Raw genomic sequence first — 26765 nt, forward strand, 5'->3', positions numbered from 1 at the left:
GGGGAAGGATGATGGCAGAACTCCTCAGCTAAGCTTGTTAGCTGCCACACGGAGTTGGCGTACCTTGGAAGCTTTGCTAAGTGATTAGCTTGGGCTGGGAGCAGGCAGCAGAGTAACCCAGAGCAGCTGATGTGTGCAGAGCAGTGCCCAGGGCTGGCAATGCGGGGATGGGCTCTGACTCTGCTGGAGTGCAGTGAAGGGATAACCCTGTTCTGTGCCACAGCCCGTAAGCAGCCTGCAGAGCCCAGGCTGTGGGTGCAGCCAGGCCTGCAGCTTTCATACACAATAGGATCAAGCTTCCATAGTCTCCAAGTCCCTCCTAAATCCCCAAGTGAGCTGGGAGCTGCAGCAGAAAGGCCCAGCCAGTCTGTCCCTTTACCAGATCAGGACAAGTGCCATCAGCTCTCCCAGCAACTCCCCTCGACTGGTTTAATTTCAAATGCACATCAGAAAAGGATAATTCAGCACTATGGAAAGTGACAACCTTTTTCCATCCCCCTTCAGTCTACACAGCAAAATTCCACTATTTCTCCAGGATACAGCAGAAAAGGGAAAAGCTGCACTTTAACTTTGCACTGATTTCTCAGTGCCCAGCTGCAAAAAGTTCATTGTGACTGCAGAGATGCCTTATGCATTCATCACGTCTGTTTGGCTAATCTGCTTTTACACACCACTAAAACAGATGCACAAACTTCTCCAAAGCATCCCAGCATCAACAGCATCCCTTCCTTTTCAACAAGAAGGCTTGATTTGATGAGAAACTTCTATTTCCATATCCTGGAGTAAAGGTACAAGATGGGAACCTTTGTTTTCATTTCAAAGCAAAGAAAACTTCACAGCCACGGAAAACGTGATGCGAGTATAACCGACAGCTCACAACCAGATGGCAAATAAAATTATCTCCGAGCATATTGTTATTTTTACATTGCATCTGCAATTTTCTACACTGGAATTTGGCAATAACGCCGTCCCTCGTTTCATGTAGGTTAAAAGTGAGATGCAGCTGTTCGCTCCCTCCAAAGTCAAGTATTTACCCCCCAGGTAGGATCTATTTATGGGGATTTATTATTTATAGTCATTTGGAAACAGAAGGTTTATATGAAAAGCGCTGGCACAGCCTCCACTACAACAGCATCGATAACATCGCCTCTCTGCTCCCACCAGACCTCCTAATTTGATAACTCTTTGCTAAAGATGACCTGGAACGTTGGGACCCATGATATTAAAATCTCTTCGAGCAAGCCCTCTACTTCCCGAGCTGCTTTTTTGCTGCTTGTAGCAATAAATCTTCCAGTCGTGCAGCCAGGCACCAGGACGCTTATTACTTTTATTATACAGGCTACTACAGCTTTGGGAAGTATTAATAATCCATCAGAAGCGATGCTGACACCAATCTTCAGATAGGCACGGCATCTCCGTGTGACACGGATGGGGATGAGCACAGCCGGATGGAAGAGGATGTCACCCACAGATGTAATCTCCCTTCATCCCAAGAATTTACTCTCCCTATCTCCCATTCTTTAAGACACACGACAGGCACGTGGTCAGACTTCTGAAGCTGGATACAAACCCCAGTCCCTTAGCAAAGCAGCAGCAGGAGCAAGGAAAGCAATTTGTTTCTACAACCCGATACTCTCATCGGCCAACCCCCCCGTGTGCCCTATTAGCTGCTCCCACCAAAGCAAACAGGCCTATTCTCATTCTCAAGCTTGGCTGCACAAAGATCCCTTCGATATAAAAAAATATATCTAAATGAGAAATACAGCACACACACACAGTGAGTTTAGAGAGCTCCTCCTCTCTGGTTTTGGACTGATGACAAAAATCTCAGTGAATTCATGGCTGCACATCCCGCCTCTAAGAGCCTTTTTGGGAGCAGTCCATGCAGACCCCTACACCTTTCCAGATGCCCTCCTGCAACACAACTCTGGAAGTGACAGCCGGGCTGCCCCTGTTCCTCACTGCTGGGTTCCCACTGCGCCCCCCAGCCTCCTTCCACCGCCAATTAATGAACCAACAGCCACATATGGGAGCTCAGGATGCTGTGCCAACCAGCACCATTAGCTCTTGTGCTGTTCCTCCAGGTGTGGCTTGAGCTCTCCAGGCACAGCATCGATCCCTGCTTACTTCTCACACGAGGGCCAGCAGTCGTGTCATTAACAACAGCAGCCAACCTTTGACCACTAAAGAACCAGCAATACCACCCACCAAGCAGTGTCATATTTAGTGAGTTGTCAGAGCAGCAGCATCATTAAAGAGCACAAGCACATAACTAATGTACATAAAGCACCGCAAGAGATCGATGGTTGGTGATTTATTCCCAAACGGATGGAAGCAAAAGGGCTCAGCAGTGAGGACTGCAGTGCTCTCACATCACAACGCTTCTACCAAACGCCTTCTGCTTCCTGAAACCCAAATGACCCCAGACAGCTGAGAGTTTTGCTGGGATACCACTGACCACATTATGGCTCACGCCAGGGCTTCCCCTCCCTCATCCCTAACACCTCCTTTAGGTTTTCACAGTAACCAGTGCTTTTACAAGTACTCTCACTCGCTGTCCTAACGATTTCTGCCTGGATTTGCAAGCTCTTTCATTCCTTCTCTTCTTGTTTCACATCAGAGAAACGTCAAGACTTTCGTTGCCCGGTGTTAGCTTTGTGTCTGTACTCAATGTTCTCGCTGCGCTCGCCAGGACGCGCAGGCTTTATAATTAGGGACAGGATTCATGCAGCACCAAGCGCACTCACAAGGATTTTCTTCAAAACCAAAAGGAATCTTTCCCACTCCTTCCCAGCACCACGCTCCCTCCTGCTGCAGCTCTGCAGGTTAAAGACAATGGCTGAAGAAGAAAGCAATCTCTTTCCTCTCCCCAGCCCAGCACATCCAGCTTGCTGCTCTCCATGGACACAAACCTACCAGCAAGGGCTGCGAGCTTCAGAGCTTTGTCCTGGTGTTGCATTAACCAATCTCTTTGTAGCCAAGCAGGGAGTGCAGCATTTGCTGCAGAGCTCAGAGCCCTGCGAGGCTCCTGCAGAAGACCCGGTTGGTCCCAGCTGCACAGTGGCACTGACCCGGTGTGCACTCCCTCTGCAGCTCATGCCTCGGGAAGGCAGGACCTGTTGAATTCTGCAGTTTCAGATAAGTGTGAATTGATGAGCTACTTCAGGAAGCTAATATTAATGCCTGGAATAACGTGTCAGGGCTGCCTGGCTGATTACCCCTCGTTCCTGTCTGCTTACAAACAATGATTACAGTCTAATCTCAGCACTCTTGGAGGAGCTGCACAGAGTACCCTTCATCTACTGTAATTACGTTCCAGCTCCCTCGGAGCTCAGGCTCTTATTCACTCCCAGAATTATCTGCAGACTAATCTAGCCAGCAGGAATGGAGGTAAAAATTACTTCAAAGAGCTGTATTAAGCTCTTGCTCAGGCTCAAAAGCCAAGTTAAAAAAACCAAATTGTTCTTTGATGGTCAGACAATGGTGCGGGACGAAGGAGCGACGGATCTGAAGTACAGCAAAAGCAAATGTTTGCTGGCAATGCTGACAGCCAGGGGTTGCGTCCACGCAACTCAATGAGCCCTGTGTTGCTATGAGGAGGGAGGTGCTCAGCCCATTGCAGCCTCCAGTGTGTTCCCAGCTGCCCGATGTTCAGCAGGCAGCTCTGGCAGCTCTTTGAAAAGGAAGCATTTCCCAGCAGGGCTCAGTCAGCTCCCCAGGTTGCTCATCCACACATCAGTGAGACCTCCCAAGGTGTCACAACATCACCCAGCCTGCCCCCTCCCCCGTGGTTCTGCTGCTTCCAGAACTTCTTTCCTAAATATCAAAAGCCAAATATAGCATATTCCTGGTCTAATTCTGACAAGACTTCCAGGCAACTTCATTTTGCCTAAAAACCACTTCTGGGTAATCATGTACGTCAACACCCTCTAAATCTATTTTCTGATTACGTTATTTTCTCCAAGACTTCCAAATTACAGTTTTGCTGTAACTCTGTTTCCCTTCAGCATAACCACGTTCTAGAAGGACATTAACCTTTCCCATCTCTCCTATTAGACGCACACACATTTATCCCTCCTCTTTGCACAGGCGTGGCTGTGATGCTCCACTCGGCCTGCAGGGAAGATGGTATCTCCCCCCACAAGGCTGAGACCATCCACGAGCACGTGCTGCCTTTCTCACTGGTGGCCATGGGACTGGACAACAGTGATGTGACCCAGCCATTGCTGCACCCCAGTGAGCAGGGTGTGCACTGTGGATGTCAGCACAGCCACTCTGACCGCTGTGCCAGCTTAACTGCAGTAATCTGGGAAGTGAGACATGGCTCCCCAGAGCCCTGGCTCCCAAAAGGCAACGTGATACCTGAGCTGCCACAGGTCCTGTGTTCTAATTAAGTGTTAAATCCAGTTATCCTTCTTTAAATCTAGTTAGATGTTTCTTCTTCCCACAGCGCCGTCGCTCTTTGCTGCGCTGGAATTCAGTAAGGAGGACAGTTAATTAAGATTGAACAACAGCGCCTAATGACTTCTATTTAAAGCTGTTCATTAACAAAAAACACAACAATATGACACAGTGCTAGAAATTACCTAACTTTGGAAGCTAACGTGGCACCTGAACAGAACAAAGCAGCGCACTCCTGCTCACTGCCACCTCACACAGGTACATCTCCTACCCCACACCAAACACTGCAGCAAAGCACCCAGTGCTGCCCTACAAGTGTTTAAATTTAAGTCATGATGGAAATACTATTATAATAACTAGATACCCTTGGATGCGGGGATCAAAATATGTGCTGGCAGCACAGCTGTTAAGCACAATTTCATTTAAAACACTCTTCGGATGCAGGAGTGATACAGCTGCTTCTAACCTGTAGGGAGGTGGTCTGGAAATGGGTCTGAACAGATGGGAAACTCAAACAAAATGAGATTGTCTAGAAAAACAAAACCACAGTATAACCAAAGGAGCATCAATCCAACTCTCAGCAGAAGGAAATCCTGGTGCAAGATGCTTGAAAAAGGAACTCAGGATAGAAGAAAGGAATCCCATAGGATGAAAGGACCTCAGGTTGCGCCAGGGGAGGTTCATCCTGGAGGTCTTTAGGAGCTGTAGGGATGTGGCACTGTGGAACATGGTTCAGTGGGCAATACTGGAGGAAGGTGGGTGGTTGGACTTGTTGACCTTAGAGGTCTTTTCCATTAACTATTTGTCACACCCACTGCAGCTTCATCTGTGTGCCTTAATTCTTACATTCACCGGCAGCATTCAACAACACACACACAGATTGCACAGACATGAGATAGAACAGGCCACTCCACACCCTGCACCATGGATACGGTCAGTAAAACACACAGATATCCGACACATCACTGGTAGATGGCAAACACTGGAATTAACGAAGAAATTAGCAAGAAGGCTGTTCAAATATTATCCTAATTTAGCACAGAAGAGGAGATCCAGTGCAGCATTAACCTCAGACAGACCTTTTAAAAACACATCCTGGAAGATGTGTGCTCACTACACCCACTCACCACGGCATCTCTAATGAGTCTCTGCCTACCTATGTCTGGATCTGGAGGGAAACCCTCGAGGAAGGCGGTTCATCGTCTCATTGCTGCTAAGTGCACGGAGTTGTTAGAATTGCAAAAGGGAAAGGAAGAATTATTTTTCTAACTCTCGCTTGCAGACAGGAAGTGACAAAGCAAACTATCCATCTCTGGATCTTGCACAATGCAAGGATCACACCTGATTTATTTCCTATGCAGCCCTAATCAGAACACATGTGCTCTGTCTCAGGCTAAATCTTGCCCACAAAATAAATAGATACATGAAAATGATGGGTGAAAACGATGCCTGGCTTTACCTTCCTTATGGAAGCTGGCAAAGGGATGTGCTGGAAGGACTCCAGCCTCCCCTCTGGGGACATGATGGACTTTGGGCCCCCACGGTGGGAACACACATTTACCTCCCTGCTGTCAGAGCCATCCTAGGTGTCATCTCACCATACGGCTCTCCCTGTAACTTGGCAATTTTACCCACTTCGTAAAATCATCTGAAAGCTCCCATATCACATCTCTTATCCTCAGAGGATCATGAATCACCAAGGCAGGATATTATTTGAGGACCTAAAGGTACTGAAGTTGTTAAAAAATAAATCAACCTTAAAATTGGATGTGTATACCAGTAGGGGAGGAAGGAAAAATATCGTAGGCTGACTCCAGAATGTTTTCAGGAGTGAACCTGAAAATATGAGGCCTGTAAAACCTACTTCTGTACCAAATAAAACCAAACCAGAAATGATAACTCCTCAGGTGAAAACAATACTGATAAATAAAGAAAAATCACTCCTATACAGAAGAATCCCCTAAAATTCTTAAGGGAAAAAAGAATCCCCAAGGATTAGGTTTGATTATCCAGGTTTTCAAAGCCTCTGTGACAAAGAGCTGTCAATAAGCCTACCAGAAAACTGCCTGAGTAATGGAGCAAGGGATGGAAAGTTGTAACAAACACAGAAATTAGCTGAATACAGTTTGAAAGGGAGGTGCAACACGTGACCAGTATCCAACACCACAGAAGATTACACCGGCATTCCTCCAGGACCGCTTATGTCTAATATATTCTTCAGCTCTTCGCACGGGAGAGCAAACTGTGATGTGGTGAGACTGCATATAACATCATTGGTTTGGGGAGCGTGGAGCTGACCTTGGCTGCTTTGCCTCCAAGGAGCACTAAAGCGCCTCGTCTTCACTGTGTGCCATCTTGGGAGAGGTTCCTTTGCTTTAGTTACAGCAAATATAAAAACACAGCTGTTTAGCAGTGAGGGAGAAACCCAGAATAACAAAGATATTTACTCTTTTCTTGCATGACGGGAAGGAAACGGTACCCAGGGGAACTGGATGGCAATTTTAAATAGGTATAAAAAACTTGTTTCTCAGAGCCTGAATTGACCTCTGGAACTCACTGCCACAGACTCTCTCCCCAGATCAATAGTTCAGAAAGCCCGAAACTGGATTAGACGCATTCATAGCCTGCTAGCGATGAAACTCATTTACCAGAGCTTATGAAAAACATCTTTTATAAAGATGCCACCAGAGTTTCTTAGGTGAGTCTGCACCACAATGTGCTGTGAAAATTGATACTAAAACATCTTATTATATTTGTACAAGCGTCCCTCTGCACTGCAAGCAACAAAAATTAACACTTTAATAGCAACTCGCACACCAAAATCGGAACACCTGGGCACACAGTGCAGTACATACTGCTTCCTTTACAAAGGTGGGGATAATAAAGACTGAAATAATCAACAGCAGAGCCCAATGACAGCCGGGGAGGCCTCAGATTCTTTGCAGTGTATGCCAACAGGCTGCTGTAACTGTTGAGCAAGAGGACCAGATTCAACAGCATTTGCTGGAAGTGGGTACACCTTTAGGATAGGATAGAACATCCTATGGAATAATTACATACATTACATACAGGATAACCAATTCTATCAGTTCACCTGACTCCCTACAGACTGCGATCTGCACACAGACATTGCCATGCAACATAGGACAGGGTATGCCCTGGAAGAGCATAAGAGCCAAGGTGCCACTTGGCCAGGAGCTCCAGCATTGCCCCTACTCACTTCTTCCATCAGTTTGAGCCTGTCTGCTGTCAGGAAACAACTGTTCACATGGACAGCTGAGGAAAGCCTGACCCATGGGTTCCCCCTCACAGGCCTGCAGCCTCTGGCTCTGTCTGCCATCCAACCCCTTGCTTCCCTTCAGGTGAGCACATCTGCTTTCCAAAGGTTATCAGCCATGCATCCTCCTACTGAGCTGCAAAACCCAGTGTCTGCACATGTTAGCTTTTATGATTTAAAAGAGAAAGTCAGGAACGAATTCAACGTTAAAACCTGTAATGGCTTAAGGAGTCTCTAGAGTGAAATAGGGGGAGGGAATGGGGGATCTCAGGTTAATAAAAGCTGTTAATTAGAGTCAAATTTGCTGCTTAATGTGTCAAGAACTAGTGAGTTACGAGTTAATCAAGTGCTCTGAGTTCCTTGGGAGAGCAATAAACCTGAAGCCTGAAAATGGAAACAGAAGGACAAGGTCGCGGCCTTCAGATAAGGTGCATTTAAAACTGTTTAACCCTAAGGCCCAAGCAGGGAGCATCCTAAAAGAGGCTGGGACTCCCCCTGTTGAGAACAACCTGTTGCATCTCCAATCATCAGCACCCCAAGACTTTCATAATACAGTCGCATTCAGACATATTTCCCTTTTTTCTCTTCCTTATCTCCACCAGCTGGGACTTCTATCATGTGTGATAAAACACTCAGAAAAGATGGGTACTTGATTGTTTCCACTGTTCTCTTTCAAAGGGCATTGCAAAAGGCTAAAGCAGAAGGCAGAAAAGATGCATGCTCCTCCCCTTCAACATGCTGTCCATCAAGCACCACTTCTCAGTGACTGCTAGAAGAAAAGCTGTAGCAGCTATGGGATCCCTACCATCACCCAAGAGCTCTCCCAGTGGGGGAAAAAAAAACAGGGATCCCAAAGATAAACATTTATAGCACAGAATTCCATCAGACTTTCAAACTTCTGCTAAAGGCAATGAAAGTCTTTTTGGTTTTCCTTTTGGATTGCAAAGGGGCAGCAGCAGTTGTCCCACACCAAGTACACACACAGCACCAGTGGAACTGTTAATTACTGAATATCAATAGTCAATGGCCATCCTACCTTGCAACCTCCCCTTACTTTAGGGGGCAAATGTGCTTTCCGACTGCTGTGGAGTCAACATGGAATCCTGAGTTGGGGACTTGGCACAGAATAGGAACAGATGTTCACAGATTTCATTGCAAAACATAATTATCCACAGTCTTGATTACTACATACAACGTATTCCTGTAAATGTTCAACACTGGGAGGTGCCCTCTGTGCCCTTGTGACAACCTGAGTGTTTCTCCAGATCTTTCTCATATTTTCCAGACTAACATTCCAGCACTGCAAGCAGCAGCCTTCAGAAAGGTGGAGTGCACGGAGGATTGCTTCACATCGAGCCAAACCATCTTTTTAGGGCTAATTTTCTTGTTCCTTCTTCAAGACTCAGGTCCTAAGGGAAAGCAGAGCCCAAAGCAAGCCCTGGATAAAAAGATTAGATCCCTCTGCATTATGATGCTTGTAATGATTCAGCAACTTAAAGCCATCTTTCTACCAACAAGGAGCCCGTGGTTCTTCTATAAGCTGGTAGTTCAAAGCGACAAATAAAATAAAAGAAGCTGACAGAAGTCATTACCACCTACAAAGCTGTTGTACAATTGTGAGAATAAATGGGTCAATTGTGCCCCAAACTTACAGTTTTATTTAGCTGGGAGAATATTCCCATCCTTCTTGCCAAAAAGAAGCCTACCATTCTGCCTTCCCTAACAACGCTTAGCAGTTAGACCTGCGAGGGCAGTAGCCCCATAGCTCCCAGGTATGGCTGCCACTTCCCAAAGGCAGCTGAAAGCCACCAAGGACAACCAGGTCTCCTAACGGGGACCGTGACCAGCCATCTCCTATCTGACACCTACAGTATCTCAGGCTCCCTTAAAGCCAGGCAGCTGCAATAAGCTCCAGAGCAATCAAGGAGCAAAGGAGCTGGTGTGCATCAGCCCCGGGCGTTTTTTCCTACCTATTGATAATAAGCAGCCCAAGAACACACAAGCTTTCCATTTCTATCAGCCACACACGTGGAACATAAATTTTCTGTAATCTCTGGGAATACAGGGATTTTTCCCTTCCCCTTTTTCCAGTAAAACCTACAGTGTTTTTTAAGGATGAAGGAACGCAAGCCACCCTGATGAGAAATCACAAGTGCAGTCCATGGCTCCTCAGCACTTTGTGCACCATTAGAGTGACAGTATTAACAGGACTGAGGTGGCACGAGGGCAACGAGACCATCATCTGCCTGGAGGGCGATGCATGAATGCAAGGAAGGCAAATGCAAACCTGCAGATGCAACGTTCTCCACTTGTCAAATGAATTCATTCCGTTCTACTGAGATGGAATGCACAAGCCTCACACCTGGTAGTAGCAAAGCACCTTCCAAAGAAAGCTGCAGACCAGGAATTCAATGAAGACAGCAGGACTGCCCAGCTCAGCAGAGCCCTGAGCCAGCCCCCTCCGTGACAACTGCACTATGAAAACATGAACACAGCAACAACTGGCAACTGCTGATCCCAGAAACTGAGACTGTCGGAATTCAGGAAATATTGCCTCCAAAGTAACGATGTGCTTTGAGATCTTCATTCAAAAGACTCAGCATAAGACTGAAGGCACACGATAGCAGCGTGCTCTGATGCTAAATATATCTCATGCCTACCGAGAGAAGCAGAGATTCGATCCGAGTCCTATCTTCTGCTCCGCTGTGGGTATCAGCTCTTGCTTCCTCCAGCTCATTAACACTGCTGTAAAGCGGCTGGCACGAATTTACATCAAATGAATATAATTACAGAGAAGAATGCATTGTATTAACTTAAACCTCTGGTCTTCCTTTGCTTTTCCTCTCTCTCTTCTGTTCTTTCCCTCTTTTCTCCTTTCTTTTTTGCATGGCAGATTTGTTTCTATTTTTCTTCTCCATTCATCATCCCTGTCCTTCTTTTCTTTCGGTCTTTCACCTCTTCCTTCTTTCAAGTCCACAGTTGATTGCTTTCCCTTTTTTTTTTTTCCTCATGTTTGATTGATTTATACCCCACTTACGTAAATGACTTTATACAAAGCATATAAAGCACTGAACTCCCTGTGGAATATCATAAGCACTACTACCATCCATGTAGGTAAGGGGGAGGGGGGAATTGAAGTTAACGAAGTGCTAAATTAAGTAAGAATCTCTTACATCATACTTTGAAGCTTGCCAAAATCTGATGCTTCAGATATACTGCAACAACCAGTTTCTGAGACAGGTCCTTCGCAAGCAAAAAATCTTTATACTTGAGTGTAAGACAAGAAAAGAATTGAGAGATTCACCCAGCTTTGCCACACCTGCACAACACCCCAAACAATGCAATTGTTATTGCTGACTCTGAAGGAGAACGGGAAGGAAGATGAGGACAAGTATTTCCTTTTCAACTTGTCTGAAACTCCTGTAGGACTTCAGGCAAACCATCTCCATTGAAATTCATCGTATTGCTCAACCCATCCTTGCTTAATTCATCTTGTGAAACTCTTAAATGGTACCCAGGCAATAGGCTGACTCTCCACAGAGACGGAAATTATATCTCTAATTACAAGATACAGTGCTGCCCTAATAGTAAGTTCTGTGCTCAATAAGTCCCTACCCAGGAGAATGTTTGACCTCTTTTGACTGGAAAATAGTTGATAGGAACACTGAAAGAAAGTCATGGCTCCAGAAACAATCCACCTACTTGCCCTGAGCACTTTGGCGCTGGTTGTAGAAATTAGGCTTGTATGTATCTCACTGGTCTAAATTGGTGATTGGTTCTAGAGCACAGATTTTGGGCAACAGCATATAGAGATGTAGAAGGAAAACTGGAAAGGCAGACAGTTCAACGTCTTCATAACATATTTGTGCAGGTTTTGAACCTATGCTGCCCTAGCGGACCCTGGACAAGCAGTGCTCAACAGGTTCCTTACAGGCATCGCTGGAGAAATGCATCTGACTCCTCTAAATATCTTCAGCATCTTCAGGATGGGTCTTCATGACCCTTGGAGATGTATCGTATGCACAGATTTTCCTGTAGAAAATACACCCCATCCAAAACCAGCCAGGTCTTGTTAAGATGTCTTTGTTGCTCCTCACCCTTCCTCACAAATGTCACCTCATGCCCTACAGACATTCCCCTTCCCCATACTGGCAGTAAAAGACCGCAGCAATCTCTGGCTGGAGACTATTTCCTTCTCCAGCACAGATCTGTAGCATTTAACATCAAACCTTCAATTATCATAGCACATGACTGTAAAACTTGCTCAACTGGAAGTGATCAGCTGTTTCTAACCTTGCCTTCAGTAATTTCCTTTCTTTTGCCCCCAAAGCCATTTAAAATAATATTCTCCTGGAACCTCTATGCAGCCTCCCTAGTACAAAGTTAAACCATAAATCAAAGTGATTAAAATTATATGGAAATATATACATCTCCTTCAACATTTTACAGGGGACACGGCTCCTATTGGGACATCACTACACATTACTCATAAGGCCAACGCATGTGGCAGTTCCCAGACAACCTGCACGCTCTCCTCTTTGTGCCACAGGACTTACAAGCAGCCATTAATTTCTTCCATTTCAGGCCACACTTCCCATATGCATAATTTGAATCCTTAAAAGGAACCCCGATCTGAATTCTACCTGCTTGGAAGAGCGAAAAAAAAGGAAGTCTTGGAAATATATAGCAACAAGAAACTGGCAGGACAAACTCACACTCCCACTGTGCCAAATTGCAAGTTTAGTAATTCTGTTTTCTTCCCGCTGAGCGGAAGGTGTCATTAGCTGCTGTATTTAGAGGCACAGAAAAGGCTCTTGGAGCAGTCCCCAGCCTCTCTCTGGACCAGGTGGCTGATGACCACAGGAGCTCTCTGCAGCTGGGGACCTTCACCTTCATCTTCCTGCAGTCAACGCTTCAGTTTTAATGAGAAGGAAATAAACGGGGCAAGCGGCACAACATGAAGAGGAGCCCTCAGGCTATGTCAGCCTCCTCCAGGCTGAAATTCATCCCTGCATCAGGGTGGGCTGCTTTTAAGTCCCCACACTGTATAAACACTCCTGGGTGCTTTTAAGTCAAGAATAGTTTTCGTTCTGGGAGAGGATTTCTCCTCTAGGACGGGCTCTGTGGAGCACCCATTGAAACAAATCCTCATTTCTGCGGGTTAATATAACAGTTATGTGCAATGGGAAGTGGTACAAACCCACAGCCATAGGTGCTCCCCTGATCTGTGCACAGAGAAGGGGAAAGGGAATGGGGAGGAACTGCCTTGTTTGCACGGGGCTGAGGATGGGAACGCCCTACAGCCTCTGGATTTATCTTGGTTGGTTGGAATGAAGACCACCTGCACTGCCTCAATCTGTGCAAGCAGTTCATTATTTATAAGAGCTGTCCAGAGGCAAACTGCCTGGAATCCATTAACGGGAGAAGTTCCAGCTCCTTCAAGCAGTTGCCTGGCATGGGCCTTTTCCACTGCCATAAAGCAAAGGGATAAAAAAGATAAATAATCACTTTCATTTCTAATTAATCTTCTGCTACATAATACTTTTAATTAAAAAAACAATATATCTGTGTGCTCTCTGAGAGAGGCAGGAAGGAGCCCAGAGCAGAGCAGAAAGGTCTGGTGCATTGGCTGCGGTTCAGGCCTTGTTCTCTCCCATCCTGCAGCCTCACAGTCAGCAGAGACAGCTTGCACCAACCCCACAGACCAGGAATGTGGCAGCTGTGCATGCACAGCATTGGCCATCTGCAATGGAAAGGGGAAAGAAAACACACAAAATGGGAAGCAGTTTGGTGGTGGTGGGGGGAATTCAAGAGATACTTGGGACAAAAATACATTGGATTGTGTTGGACGAAGCACAATGAAACGAGCAGAAAGGCCCATGGAGGAGGACATCCAACACACACATTATCTCTTCAAAACAATCAGAAAAAAAAAAAGTTGATTCCCCAAACCCCAATTTCCGAGCCCTTCTTTCTCCTTCTAACATCTCTCTTCCCTGCATTCATTATTAATGCCACCGGGGGTACAGATTTGCACTTTGGTTTCTGAAAAATTAATTCAATGATTAAAATTTCAGTCCCTGAGTGATGGAAGCAGCTCTGGCAAGCTGGAGATGCCCCTGTGCAGTCAGAGGGCTGTCTCTACGCTGCCCGATTCCTCCCTGCACAACAGGGCTCCCCCCAGACCGAGCTTGAAGGGGAATGATCTGGTAGAGAAATGCATTTTTAAGTGAATGTAGTTCTGCTTTTCATGGAGAAGCCACTTCAGTTTAATACCCCATCAACACTTGATAGAATGCAGAGAGCAACCTCCAGGTTCCTCCTGGGGTTGAAGGACTTGTGGCTTTTCACATGATGCTCCAGGTGGAGGGAAATCCCAGAATGGATGAAAATATTAAACACTGAGCTGCAAGCTGACTGTATGCACAAGGCATGCAGAATGGTTAACAAAACTTCCTATGGCACTGAGCTCTCAAATGAAAGAACAGCAGAGGACAGCACTTGGAGAAAGGCAGCTTCTCACCTTAGTGTGTGGCTGTACCCATGACTACCAGAGGACTTGCAAGCTGGCACAGAAAGGTGCCCATACGTAACACTGACCCCAGCAGGAGCCGCTTCTCCCAGTTACAGAACAGCCAAGACCCCATAGCAGCCATCCATTATGGGCCAGCAAGGTTCCCACCATGGGCTGCACATCTCCTTCCCACACCTCTGCCCCAGAGCAGCCAAATGCCTGCAGAATCTGCTACCCTCAGTTCTTGGCACTGCTGGTTTTGTTTATTTTAAAACAAACGTGAGAGAGAAGAGAGCAGCACAGGGAGCTGAGGAGCTCAGAGCACTTCTACATTTAGATAAGAGAAGGAGGAGGAAGGGCTGAATATAAACTTGCAGAAACCAATTTTGTTCCTAAGATGCTAAAAAAAGTGGCGAAAATAGAACAAACAGCAAGAAAAAAAAAAACAAAACCAACCAAGACCGCCTTTTCCATGGCACTTCACAAGTGTTAAACCTGAGTGAAAACCCAACTGTGCCTCAAAGCAGAAGAGAGCAAACCCGTCCATCTCTGGGCAGCACATCTCTCCATGGACACAATGGCAGGGAACACAGGGAGCCCCAGTGGGACATTCTCCGTGTTAGCCAGCACTGTGCTGCCTTTGTAGGGATGAAAAGGGACCAAGAGGAGATAGCAGCACTGTGAGGAACTCTGCTGAAATCCTCTGGAGGCAGAAAAATAGCAAAGCTCAGAAACAGAGACAGCTTCCTTTGAAGCAATGGTACAAATGGAGCCCACGCTGTGCTGCACTGGGGTTGTGACAACAATGGGAACACCCAGATCTTACTCACAAACAGCTCCTGCATTCAGGCACCTGAAACTTTTTATTAGAGCAACATTTCTAAAAACTCCCCTAAATCACAAACTTGAGGAAATTCTGGGCTCAGGGCAGCCAGGAATGCAAAGCAACACACAAACTTATTTCCACATCCATTGAAACTTCTCAGGGCAAACGTGCACAATGCTGGCTGCTTGGGAAACTCACTGCTTTTCTTCCTCAAGATACAGCATTGTGGAGGTTTCAGAATAACTGAGCTTTTATGTGCTGTTCAACTGCTGAATCTATTCTAAGCTGACAGCCTTTAGCACCATCATTCTCTACAGGACAGACAGAGCATCACTACAAGCAATACCATCTCCTTCATGCAATTGCAGGTGCCAGCCTTCCCCTCCCAGCCAAGCAGCTTCATCCTACCATTCCCTTACCCAGATCAGGTGCTACTCCTTGAGCCCAGTGCTGGGGGCTCCTCAATCTCCCTTTCCAAAAGGCTCTCAGCAGGAGCCCTGTCGCATCACCTGAGAGCTGATGTGCTGGGGTGCACAGGCCTGATGCTCTGTGCAAAGAGAGGAGGAAATGGAAATGCTGGAACAAGCATTTTGGCACAGCTTCTTGGCTGGGCTAAGGGTTTATTCCTGGGATGCTGCCTTCCTGCAGACTAAGGAAAATTAAATTTAGCACTTTGCAAATAAATAGGTTAAGGCTGAAAGGACACTGTTTAGGAACTTAGTGCTCACAGCAGCCTCGGAGATTATAGATCCATCACCATCTATTACCTTGGTAGTTACTGCTTTCACTTTGTCTATCTTCCCCACTTACAGACCGGTCCCTTTCATCAGGTCCTCTTCTGTTCCAACTTGAAACTGCCATCACTAGAATGGAAACTGTATGAAAAGAAACAACTTTGGGCTGCAGTGAGACTCTGCCAAAAAAAGCCAAGGACATCTCCCGCACTTTCCCAAGACAAGGCAGTGAGATCCTGCTTCCAAAGAAAGGCACATCTGCTTATTCACATCTGGAACCCCTGTGCTTAAGTGCAAATGTCAGCTGGGCCCTTCCTCTCAATGCAAGGACCAGTGAGCCACTAGCTGACTGCTCATCTCTGCAGCAGCTCCATTGCATGCAGCATGAGAACCAGTCGTTGCACCACTGACACAATGATAACCAACACCTCCCGCTGCCAGCAGCTCTTCTATCCACCTCATACAAAAATCATCTACAGACAATCCCTTGTCAGGCAGATGCATCCCAGAAATGCAAAGTGACAGCCACCGCATAAAATGCTCTCCAGAGCCTTCCATTAAGACAGACAAATTCTTCAGTTTATGGTTGAAATTTATGCCAGCTCCCCAGAATGTGGTTTGGATAGATCCACTGTTATCAGCCACCCGCTTTTGCTGAAACCGAATACAGATTAGAAGCAAATTACAATTTGCATGCTTTGGTTTGATATATTTCCTCCAAGATACAGGCAGACAGGCTTGTCTTCTTCCAGGCACCAGAGATGCCATCAGAAGGCAATCCTGGGAGCTACCAACGCTGGAGGTCATCCTCAGCTCTCAGATTCCCCCATGGAGGAGGAAGCAGCCACGTGATTGTGCTTCAAAACCTTCCAAGGCAGATCTGACATAAAATACCTGTCTGTATTTCTTCCTCAAAAGATATTCCCAAGCAACAGCATACGTTAGATCCAAAGCCCTAAAACATTACTCAGTGCTAATAGCCACATGGGTCGGGATGAACAATTTCTGGGCATGGAGTTGGGATGAGAGTGTAGTTGTTTGTCTGAAACAAACACAAGAACAGATGAACTTTCTCACCATTTCCACATGTATGAATAAAGACAGTTGGCACAATGCTAAATGCTCGCGTTAATCTGCGTCCGTGTGAAGTATTAATTATTTAGGCATGCAGTAGGTGAGCTGTGAAGATTGTTGCTCTGCAGCACAGTGGAGGACTCCACCAGAATCACAGCAGCTTGTTGCTGGAACAAAGCCCCTCAGAAGGATTTCCAGTTTACTTCTGCATTCTGTCATTGCTCCATAGATAACACACCATGGCAAGGACACTGGATTTAATAGAATCATACTGCAACTACCCCAATGGTGGCCCTATGGCTGCCAAAGGGGACCTGTGACCATGACATCCCTTCTCTGCTCCTCAGCACTTCCCCAATAGATTCCTGCCCACTCGCATGCCAGGTCTTGTGACAAACAGCCAACAGTTGCATGACCCAAATAAAATTCAGGACTAAGCCTTTTAACTTTAAATCCTAAATGTGAGGGCACGGCGCAATCATTTAAACACACATATAAACTCAAACCCTTTATACGAGCTCCAATTCAGCCTTCAGCTACATAACAGATGTCCCAAGACCAAAACACCCATGGGAATCTTTTGCTGTTCATCATACAAGCAGGTTTTTATGCAGACAAACACACTCTCTTCTCTAACTGTATTTTCCTCCAGATCTGAAAATCTTTTTCCCCAGTCAGGCATGGGCTGAAGTTGAAACTCCCAAAGCAACAGATACTTATATTAATTAATATATAAATTAATGGTATTTGTATTTCAACCATACTCTGCTTACTCAAGAAGGAAGAGAAGCAGTGGATGGCAGTCCCTACTTTGCTCTGAGCAGGCTGAGCTGTGCTGCTGTGAGCTGGGACACCCAGGGCAGGTGGGTGCTGTGCTGGGTGATGCCAGCTGAATCCCCCCCACTAAGCTGCCAGCTTTTCTTAGAAGTCTCACAAACCTTTCCTTGGAAAGTAAGGCTCAAGCAGACTGCGGAGCAGCCAGAGAAGATGGAAGAGATGCCGGGAACCCAGAAACTCAAAGACTTCCCACCTCACAAAAGGCAGCAAACCTCCAGCAATTTCTGCTTCCTTTTCATTTGGAGCTTTGAACGTTACCATATGCAAGCAAACAACAGGGTTACGGTTTGCTGACACGGCTCTGCGTGTTCTGCAAATCCACAACAGAGCAGTCAGGGAAAGCAACAAGCACGCATCAAAAGCAGCTTTGCAGAACACCCATTTCATGTGTCGGCAGCGAGGCCTTTGTATTCCCCAGCCTCCCGGGCTTGAAGGCATCGCCTCTTCCTTCAAGAGTGCTGATCACACAGCCTCTAAGAAGAACATCTTTTGAAACTACCAGAGAGTCGGAAAATTAATTAATGAAATAACAGGAGAGCTTTCTGCCTGGAGGAGGCAGGTGCCCATAGGCTGGTTGCTCCATCCCTCCCCAGGCTGTGGTATATCCAAGGGACACCTTGCTGTTCATGGCTAACAGAAGCCTGCTGCACTGGCTTTCATCCCCCCCTGTGTTCACATGCAGCCTTCTCCAAGCAGAACAGGTCAAAGAGCTTCTCACAGCCACGTGGAAGCTGACAGACAGCAATGCCCTGAGCCCAGGTGACAAAAGAAAGGTTGAGCAACCACAAGCAAAGCCACGTGGTTGTTCAGTGGTAGAGATGGGAACAAGAATCCAGCAGGGTTTTGCTAAGCCCCTCCATTTTATCTACTGTTTTAACACTGCCTTTATTTCACAGTGCATAAACACAGCCCTGCCAGCCCACATGGCCCATGTAAGCTGTTCAAACACAGCAGCAGAAGGATGCAGCATCCTGCTCTCCTGAGACCTAATGCACGGCCCCAGGCACGGTGACAAAAGCAGCTCTTATTCAGCTCACTGCATCACCCGGACACCAGGAATGAAGGAGGGAAGTGGAAATAGAGGTGGCTACTGTGCCAGGTGAGTCAGACCACATCTGCCCTGCTTCCTGCTGGCAGCACGGCTGTCTCAGGCACAAGGATAGGGCTGTCAGGCCACAAACAGCAGCTGCTTGGACAGGGGCACACAGTTTTGCATGACTTGCCCCCACTGCCTCGTGCTGGGTGTGCTGCTACACCAGCCTGGATGCTGAGGTTTAATTCAGTTCTCACCAGTGACCTGCGCTCCTTGCTGTGTGTGAGACTTGCCCTAGAAAGCATGAGCTGCCTCTCCTGTTTCATTAAGTAAGATGTACTTTAATGAAGAAAAATGAGACGGGGAAGAGGTGAATCACAAGCTTTTTTAAAAAGCCTCTGAGCACCCTGGTAGTTTGGTTACTTGGTATTGCAGAAGATCTAGAGACAGGCTGGGGGCTTTCAGTGGGGCTGGTCAGTGTCTGCCATGTGCTGGCACCCAGATGAGACCATCAGCAGAGCTACAAGGTGGACTTTCAGGCAGTATCAGTGAGTAACCTCGTGTTTCCTGCCTGAAAATAATCCTTTCTTTTTGAAGCAAGGGGTTGTGCATTTGCCTCACAATGTAACATATCAGTCATTTCAAGAGGAGAAAAGCCAAGCATTTCATTTACCTACTGCACCCACCAGGGACGCAAATCTGTGAGCCTTCTGAGTGGCTCCCACATCCCGGCCTCCTGCTAGTTGGGACTGACACAGCCATTGGAATAATGCTCCAGCATCATCAGCATTAATTACCTGCATGGCTGGATCCACCCCAGCAGGCAGACATGGCAGGGAAGGGGAGCAAGTGGTGCCAGCATGCAGAGCAGCTCCTGCTCCAGATGGGCAGGTAATAGGGGGTGAATTCCCCAGCCCAAAGCTGCTCTCTGGTTCCCACTAGCACAGTGTGTTGCCCTCAGTACAGTCTGGTGACATTGGCAGGAGCATTCTCCCCATTGCACTGATGGGAAGCAGAAGAAGAGCATTAACTTTTCTCAGCCAGATCAAGGTTTCAGTGCAGCCTCCAGAAGTCTCAGAGCAACATCTCTGAGCTCAGAAAGACATTAGGAAGACAACTTTGTCAGTTCTCCCCAAATTCCACCACCCTTGAGGTGACTGGTTTGATTAAAAGGAAAAAATAAATAAATAGCCTGCCCTAAAGGGTAGGCAGTTGTTTAGGGAAGCACATGCAGAAGAGAAACCATGTAAAGAGGAGAAAAAAAGCATTAAAAAGAATGGACTAAAATGAAGACAGAAACAAGAATTGAAGCTGGGTCCTGACATGAAATAGGTTTCTAAAACATCTGGAAGAAAATGAAATGTAGAAGTTTAAATACAGGATTTGATCCTGTAACATTGCAGATTGCAGGACAGCTCTGCTCTTAGAGCTGCTGATTAGAGCTGAACCTGCAGGAATCCATGCAAGGTATCACCATCGCACGGGCATGGCGGGCATCTCCAGCAACCACATGGGCAAATAGGAAACAAAACGTAAGAATAAAATAACTTGTAATTAACAAGAAAGAGGGGGTAGCACAGGCCTGCAATCTCTAATCAACCTCTTGCTGCCTGGCCTGCTCCACCGATGAGCACCATTGTTATTTCTGATTGTGTGTGCAGGAGTGCGAGACAGTCGCTGGAAGAAAAGCACTCTATGGAAATTGTGATTTCTTTGTCCTCTCAAGACTCATCACGGCTGAGGAGGAAGAGAGGAGATCTGAGTAGATAGAGATGCAAAAAGAAACAAACAGCCAGAATGTGCTCCTTAAAGATACTCCACTGGGTTCAAGGAGGAATTAATGGGAACTGCAGGGATGCCAAGCACGAGGACCAGACCCAGAGCTCCCAACAGTGCTGTCAGCCTCAGCTCCAAACAACCACTCAGGCAAGTTATGGCAATCCCTGCAATAACCCTCCTGCTGATTTTGAGATGTACATTGTTAGTGGGGCACTGCGGCCAACTGGATGCTAAGGCTGCACCAACATCTCAGCAGCCTCAGGGCACGGGACATCCTCTGCATGCTTAACCACCTCGGTTTCGTCTCCTTTCAACCAGCAGTTTGTCAGCACTGTTTTGTACTTGGAAAACAGCCTCCAGGTTCTCATTCTCCCCATCCTCATTTCCCTTCTTAAGGAGGGACACTTAAACCACTACTTTTTGTTCACAGAACAGCCCTCTCGCATTTTGCACACCTTGCTGTGATTTACCTCTCTACCTACCTCAGGTTTCTATTCAGCCCCAGTTGTTAATGATAAGAACAGCTGTAAGGCCATCTCACCCCCCATCCTGCCTCCAAATAGCCACCAAGGCAGATGTTTAGGAAAAGGAGCATGGAATCAAAGCAAAGGCAAACAAGCCTGAGGCAGTCCATCACTACACATCAACTCCCACCTGCAAGCAGTCAGTGGCTGAAGTACATCCAGACCTTCAAGGCTGCATTGGGACTACTACTTCTATATATCCTAATGAACTGCAGCTTGTATCTGTCCTTCCGCCATACCCTTCTTCCATCAAAGAATCCCCAAACCAACACAGCCTTTATCCCCTTCACTCTCTTAAGTTCTGCCTTTTTAATACACTGTGAACCACATCAAAAACATTCACTTTTCAGATTGCCTTGAGGAACTCCTTAAGCAGGTGCGCATCAAAGCTGTGAGTGCAGTGGCTGTTAATTTAACAGGCTGCTAAAAAGCCGTTCATTTTATTACCATATTATCAATCCAACAGGACACCGATAAAGGTTTTATATGGCAGAAGTGACAACCCTCAGGCTGGCAACATTCTCATGCTCTGTCATGATACTTCTGTTTTTATTTGCTGTCTGATGTCTTGGGCATTCTCTTTCAAGGCATGAAGCCTACCATCTTGGGGATGCTCTTCAATGAACTGGTTGTTTGTGCTTCCATTTGATAATATTGGCAGAAAATAACAACATGGGCAAGAGCTGGAAACAGACAAATCTGTTCTGTGGAAGTCTAGGCTCTGAGGACAGAGAAAATACAACAAACCATAAGCTGCTGAACTGCCTAAAGGCAGCTTTTTGGCCGTGACTATTAATAAGCTCAGACACACACCACCACTGTGATACTGAAAATAATCTGATTTACTTCCTTACCAAACAACTTAGGCCCAGATATACCCGAACCAGGGAGAAATCTGAGCACTTTCTGAGAGCACAGAGAAACTTGAAACACTTTGAATGCTGCCAGAGCTCACAGAGCTGTTATACCAGATCAATTGCCTTTTTGTTCCAGAATCCTATCAACAGAAGTGACCAGCTCCACATTCATGCCACAATAGTTGAAACCTGAAGCACAGTGAATTATAAAGCAAGTGAAGCATAAAGCAGATTTCTCTCTCTGATGACTCTTCTTGCCCTCTGCTCTTCATTCAAGTCTTCATTCCAAAGCACTGCCAGAGGATGAAGCTGAATGTTGTCAGATGCAGCCATGACAAAACTACACATACAGACAACCCAAAAAATAACCAGCAAGCACGGGGAATTTTCTTCCTAACCACCATAGGAAGAGGCTGGCTTGGCTGCTCAAACTCACTTAAGGTAAGTGTAAATATTTAATGCAGACCTAGGCATTACTTGTTTATCCATAAAGATACCTCACCATCTCAGAAAACCTACAGAGCTCTGCTTTCAGCACTCCCTTGAAGCAGCAAGGTCTATAAATTTGAAAGATTTCCACTCCTGGTTTTAAACCGATTGACATTAAACGCTTGGGCCCAGACTCTGTTCTCTGGGCACACAAAAAGAAAAGGCCTATGATTTATTTTCTCTGCGCTGTTTGCCCATTTGTACAAGTGTCTCCAAATCATCTCCTCTTCAAATTTGACCAGTCTTTCTGTTTACCAAAAGACTTTGTCTGAATCAATTGTCATTGCCTTTCTAAGGACCTCACTTCCTTACTCTCATTCAGGGTCTACCCGGAGACGATGGTAAACAGCCTGAAACTGACACTGCCAAGAAATGACATCCTGATTTGCCGCTGCTTAATTCCAAGCTGGTAAAACCAATTTTGATGTTCCCCAGCAATGCTTGTTTGCTTTAATAAGACATCTCCAATAGATTGCTACCAAGTGAGCAATGCAGTTCTTAGAGATCTCGTGGGTGGCCTGGCCTAGACTCACAAACCAAGCAGCACGTGGAATGTCAGGTCTGTATTAAGGCCCAACACATCTAATGTATCAACAGCACTAACTGAAGATGAAGCCATCAAGTGACACAGTAACTATAACACATTAATTCCCACAAAAATCATCAGAAACTAAAGTGCTGGTGAGGATTCTGTATGCCACTTTTCACAGCATTTAATTAAAAGAAAGAAAAAGAGCAAACAAGTGAGAGTGAGCTGTGAAATGTGAGATGTGCCTTGCTGCCTACGCACTCTCACACAGAGGGTCTGAAAAATCACTGGAACATCCTTCAAGTTGATGAGCTCATCTGTTGCATCCATAGGGATTGCCAATAAATATTGATACGCTTTCATTGGAATCCAGTGCTCATTTAGGATGCAGTCATTTGTATTCTCAGCATGGCACAGTGATTAACCCTTTCAATGAAGCTGTGATTCCACTGAAAGCAAATTGGCTGGATACATTCATTCTACTATGACAGCAACAGCATGCTTTGTCGCTTGGGAAAACCAAGCACATCTTTCATCTTCATTTAGCTTTGAAGGGGTTACATTACAGTAGCTCCTATTACATTCTCACCAAAATTAAATACACTGGTGACTGAAAGACGTCCTGAAGTTTACAGAGAAATGATGGAAGCTTGTAAAGTGCTGTGGGACTTCTCCAGTTTAATTGTATAGACTTTGTTCCATAAATTGCTCAAAAGGAATAAATACAAATAGCGTTCTCTGCTTTTTGACCTCTTTGGGTTAATGAAATGCACACTAACACCCACAGTAAGCTCAGCAATTCTGCTGCATAATCACACAACATCACCAGAAAGCCACAGTCACGAAGCAAGACTCAGTCCATACATGAACACTACCAACCTGCCTGGACTCTGAGAGGAAGCCAAAGCTACAGCTGCTCTCCCTGGTAACCCTTACCTCTGTTCCCTGGATGAACTTGGGAATAAAGTCTTGAGTGAGCAACAGACAGCAAAACAGCATTTAAAGAGGAGTCTGTACCTGATCATTCGCTGTCCTGTTCATAAGTTATTTCTATTGCAATAGCACAAAGAACTCGATCCTACTGGAGATGTACTACTGAGAAATAAGTTCTTGTTCCAGTGGGCTGTATTTCCTCATATTTTCTTAACTTTCTGCAACCTCATAATCTCTCCTACATCACATTAATAGCTGCTAGTTGCTCTGCCTGCCATGCCAATGGATACTTCAAGGGATCTGAGAAGTTCCATTCACTAAGAATGTAACAAAGCAGGTGTGAACACAGGCCTGGGGAGGCCTTAGAGCTAACAGCAGAGCACCAGCTCAGCTTGTTCTTCTCAAGATTCAAGGACAGTACCTGAAAACCAAGAGTTCTCCTCCTCCACAGACCATGAATTTGCCTGCTGCCATCTATTTCAGTCCTGGTAAGACCAAGCAATATAACCAAGTGTGATACTTTCCTAGGTTTACTACAAATCCAAAGTGCTGCCTTACACTTATTCTTGCTGGTTTCACTTGGTGTTTGTTTCATTTTTGAGGCTCTGAAGCTGCAGAACAGGGAAATATTTGTCCTGTTATGTCAAAAAAACAATCCTGCAGCAACCCACACAGCAGAAAGTGAACTTATCCAGTTCCTTCTCGTACACTCCACTTCTGTAATGAATGCTTCCAAAATCCCCACACTCCTAGTGATACACTGGAGGGGAGTCAAGTGGCAAGCAGGAATAGTCTTAAGAGCCAATTGTATTTGTTGCTGAGCAGTAAGAAGTTCTCCTAGTAACCTGTTGATATGTGAACCTAAATAGTAAAGATGCAACTTATCCTCTCAATGCTTCTAGTGTCACACCTCAGTTCTCTAATGTATCAGCCCTACCCAAACTCAGACCACCTGGCTGGACCAGTATGGTATCAAACACACAGAAGACATTGCTATTGCAATTCATTTGGACTGCTTGCATAAAAGGCACTTCAGATGCACAGGGATGAGTTGCTGCTCAGAAGGGACACCAATTTACATAAAGATGATGACATGCAGACAAGCTAGAGGGTAGCTAAGACAGTAAGGACATCTCATGAAGTTGGGATGAAATCTTGATGGTTACATAAGGTTTTTATTGCCACAAAATAAATAACCTATGATATAAAAAGGTGAAGTGCAAGGCCAGACACCTTTGGTATTATGCATGTAAAGCCTCTTCTCTTTACTCTTACACTGATATGTAAGTGGGAGACCAGATTCTAAGGAAGTGGTTTTCTTTTAAAAGAAGAAAGCATTTTTTCTCATAAGCAACGACCTGTCACATCACAGCACAGCAACAATATTCCAGCCTAACCACTAAGAAAGAAGAAACATGTCATGCTGGAAACCACAAGCCCAAAGAAGCAGAAGCAGCACAGAACGCACACCTACCTTGAAGAGCAGGCAGTCTCCTTGGTGCTCGGCGTAAATGGAGGTGAGTCGATACTGGTTCTCAGTGGTGATGTCGATCTGGTACCCAGTGAGTGTGTAACAGACCTTGCGAAACTCCTGGATTTTGGTCTGAAAGATCTCCTTCAGGCGCTGGTTTTTTAGTTCTGCGCTTTCCACTTGCTTCTTCAGCTCTGTTTAGAGGAAGAAAGAGGGTATATTGTCATACGCTATTGGTGTAGAGACCTTGTGCCGTATTGACAGTGCTAACCAAACTAAGTGAATTGAAAAAGGTTAATTAATTTTTTAAAAAGTGAATTAAGCAGGCAGAGTAAAGAAACAGGCAAACTGGAATCCTCTCCTCCTGGCCCCAGAAGACCAAAGGATAATAAACTGGGGAATGAGGAAAAGAGACTTGTTTTAGTAAGATGGATTTTCCTTTTGCTCAGCCGGCCCTTCAACATCATCCTACAAAATTCAAAGCTACAGCATCCATTCCCCCCTCACACACACACATCTCATCTTTACACAGAACCCAAGAGAAGAGCATTAAGATACAGAGAGCAAGAAAGTGGAAAAATGGCAACAAATGTGCATGGTCACATCAGGAGGGATCTGGCTATAAGGGAAACCTCTTCAAACGCACTCTTGAAGCGACTGTAAGCACTTTGATCTCAAATTGACACGACGCTTAGGAATCCCTCAAGATACAGGTAGGGGCTTTTCCTGTGATAAAGAGCCTGAGGAGTACCAGTGTCTCTTTCCATTTGCTGCCTTACCTGGACTAGTCCCCAGCAGAGAGGTCCTGGGAGACTGCCTGCCACTCACCCTGCAGTTTATTGCTACAAAGGGAGCTGCCAGCACTGTGAATCCTTCAAGAGGATACACAATAATTACCATGAATCTTTCACCCAAGGTGCCTTCTGAGTAATTAAACCTTGATTTATCCCCCCATTAATTACAGAGATTGGCTTTACCTTAATATACGCTAGAGATGCCTCCCAAGTCAGCTTGTGTTATCAACACCACAGTCCAGAGTTAGGGAAAAAAAAACCCTCTTTCTAACAGGAAACAGACTTCCTTACTCAGATCCCTCTTTGTCATTCTGAGGTTTACAGCTTTGTCTGTCCTGCAATTACAGAGAGAACTGCAGCACACTTGGGCCATAGGACAGTTAGTTTGCGCCCCAGTACTTGGAAAGCAGGAATTTCATTGCAAGGCAACAGCTTATGCATGAATCATGCATTTTGGCTGGGCATATGCAGCCTGTGCTGAAGTATTACTGCTTCTCAAGCTTGCTAGGAAAGTTTTTGCTCAAGTACTTACCCAAATGTGTTTCCATTGACCTTCCAAGTGCAGCACAGGAGGAATGGCAATGGGTAAGCCCACAGACCTGCTGTGATTCAGCTCCCAGCAGCTGCAGGAGCACTGACAGTACAACTCTCATCTGTACTGCTTTACTTAGGCTCTCCGGGTGGGACAAAAGG

At 45.8% G+C, this 26765-nt stretch overlaps 1 protein-coding gene across 7 annotated transcripts in view; it reads right to left on the bottom strand.

Annotated features, from left to right (window-relative positions):
* The window catches only part of MAD1L1 (mitotic arrest deficient 1 like 1), a 307430-nt gene that overhangs the window by 55681 nt on the left and 224984 nt on the right, over positions 1–26765 (bottom strand). For 3 of the 7 annotated variants that reach the window (XM_015876929.2, XM_015876934.2, XM_015876933.2), the window contains exon 17: positions 25282–25472. In XM_015876929.2, the coding sequence (XP_015732415.1) occupies positions 25282–25472 (191 nt within the window). Of the gene's footprint in view, positions 1–4382; positions 4471–8273; positions 13422–21516; positions 21721–25007; positions 25207–25281; positions 25473–26765 lie in introns of those variants that run through there. The other 4 variants (XM_015876930.2, XM_032447666.1, XM_015876928.2 and 1 more) reach the window with 4 other exon arrangements.

This window comes from Coturnix japonica, chromosome 14, assembly GCF_001577835.2.
Source record: "Coturnix japonica isolate 7356 chromosome 14, Coturnix japonica 2.1, whole genome shotgun sequence".
NCBI lineage: Eukaryota > Metazoa > Chordata > Aves > Galliformes > Phasianidae > Coturnix > Coturnix japonica.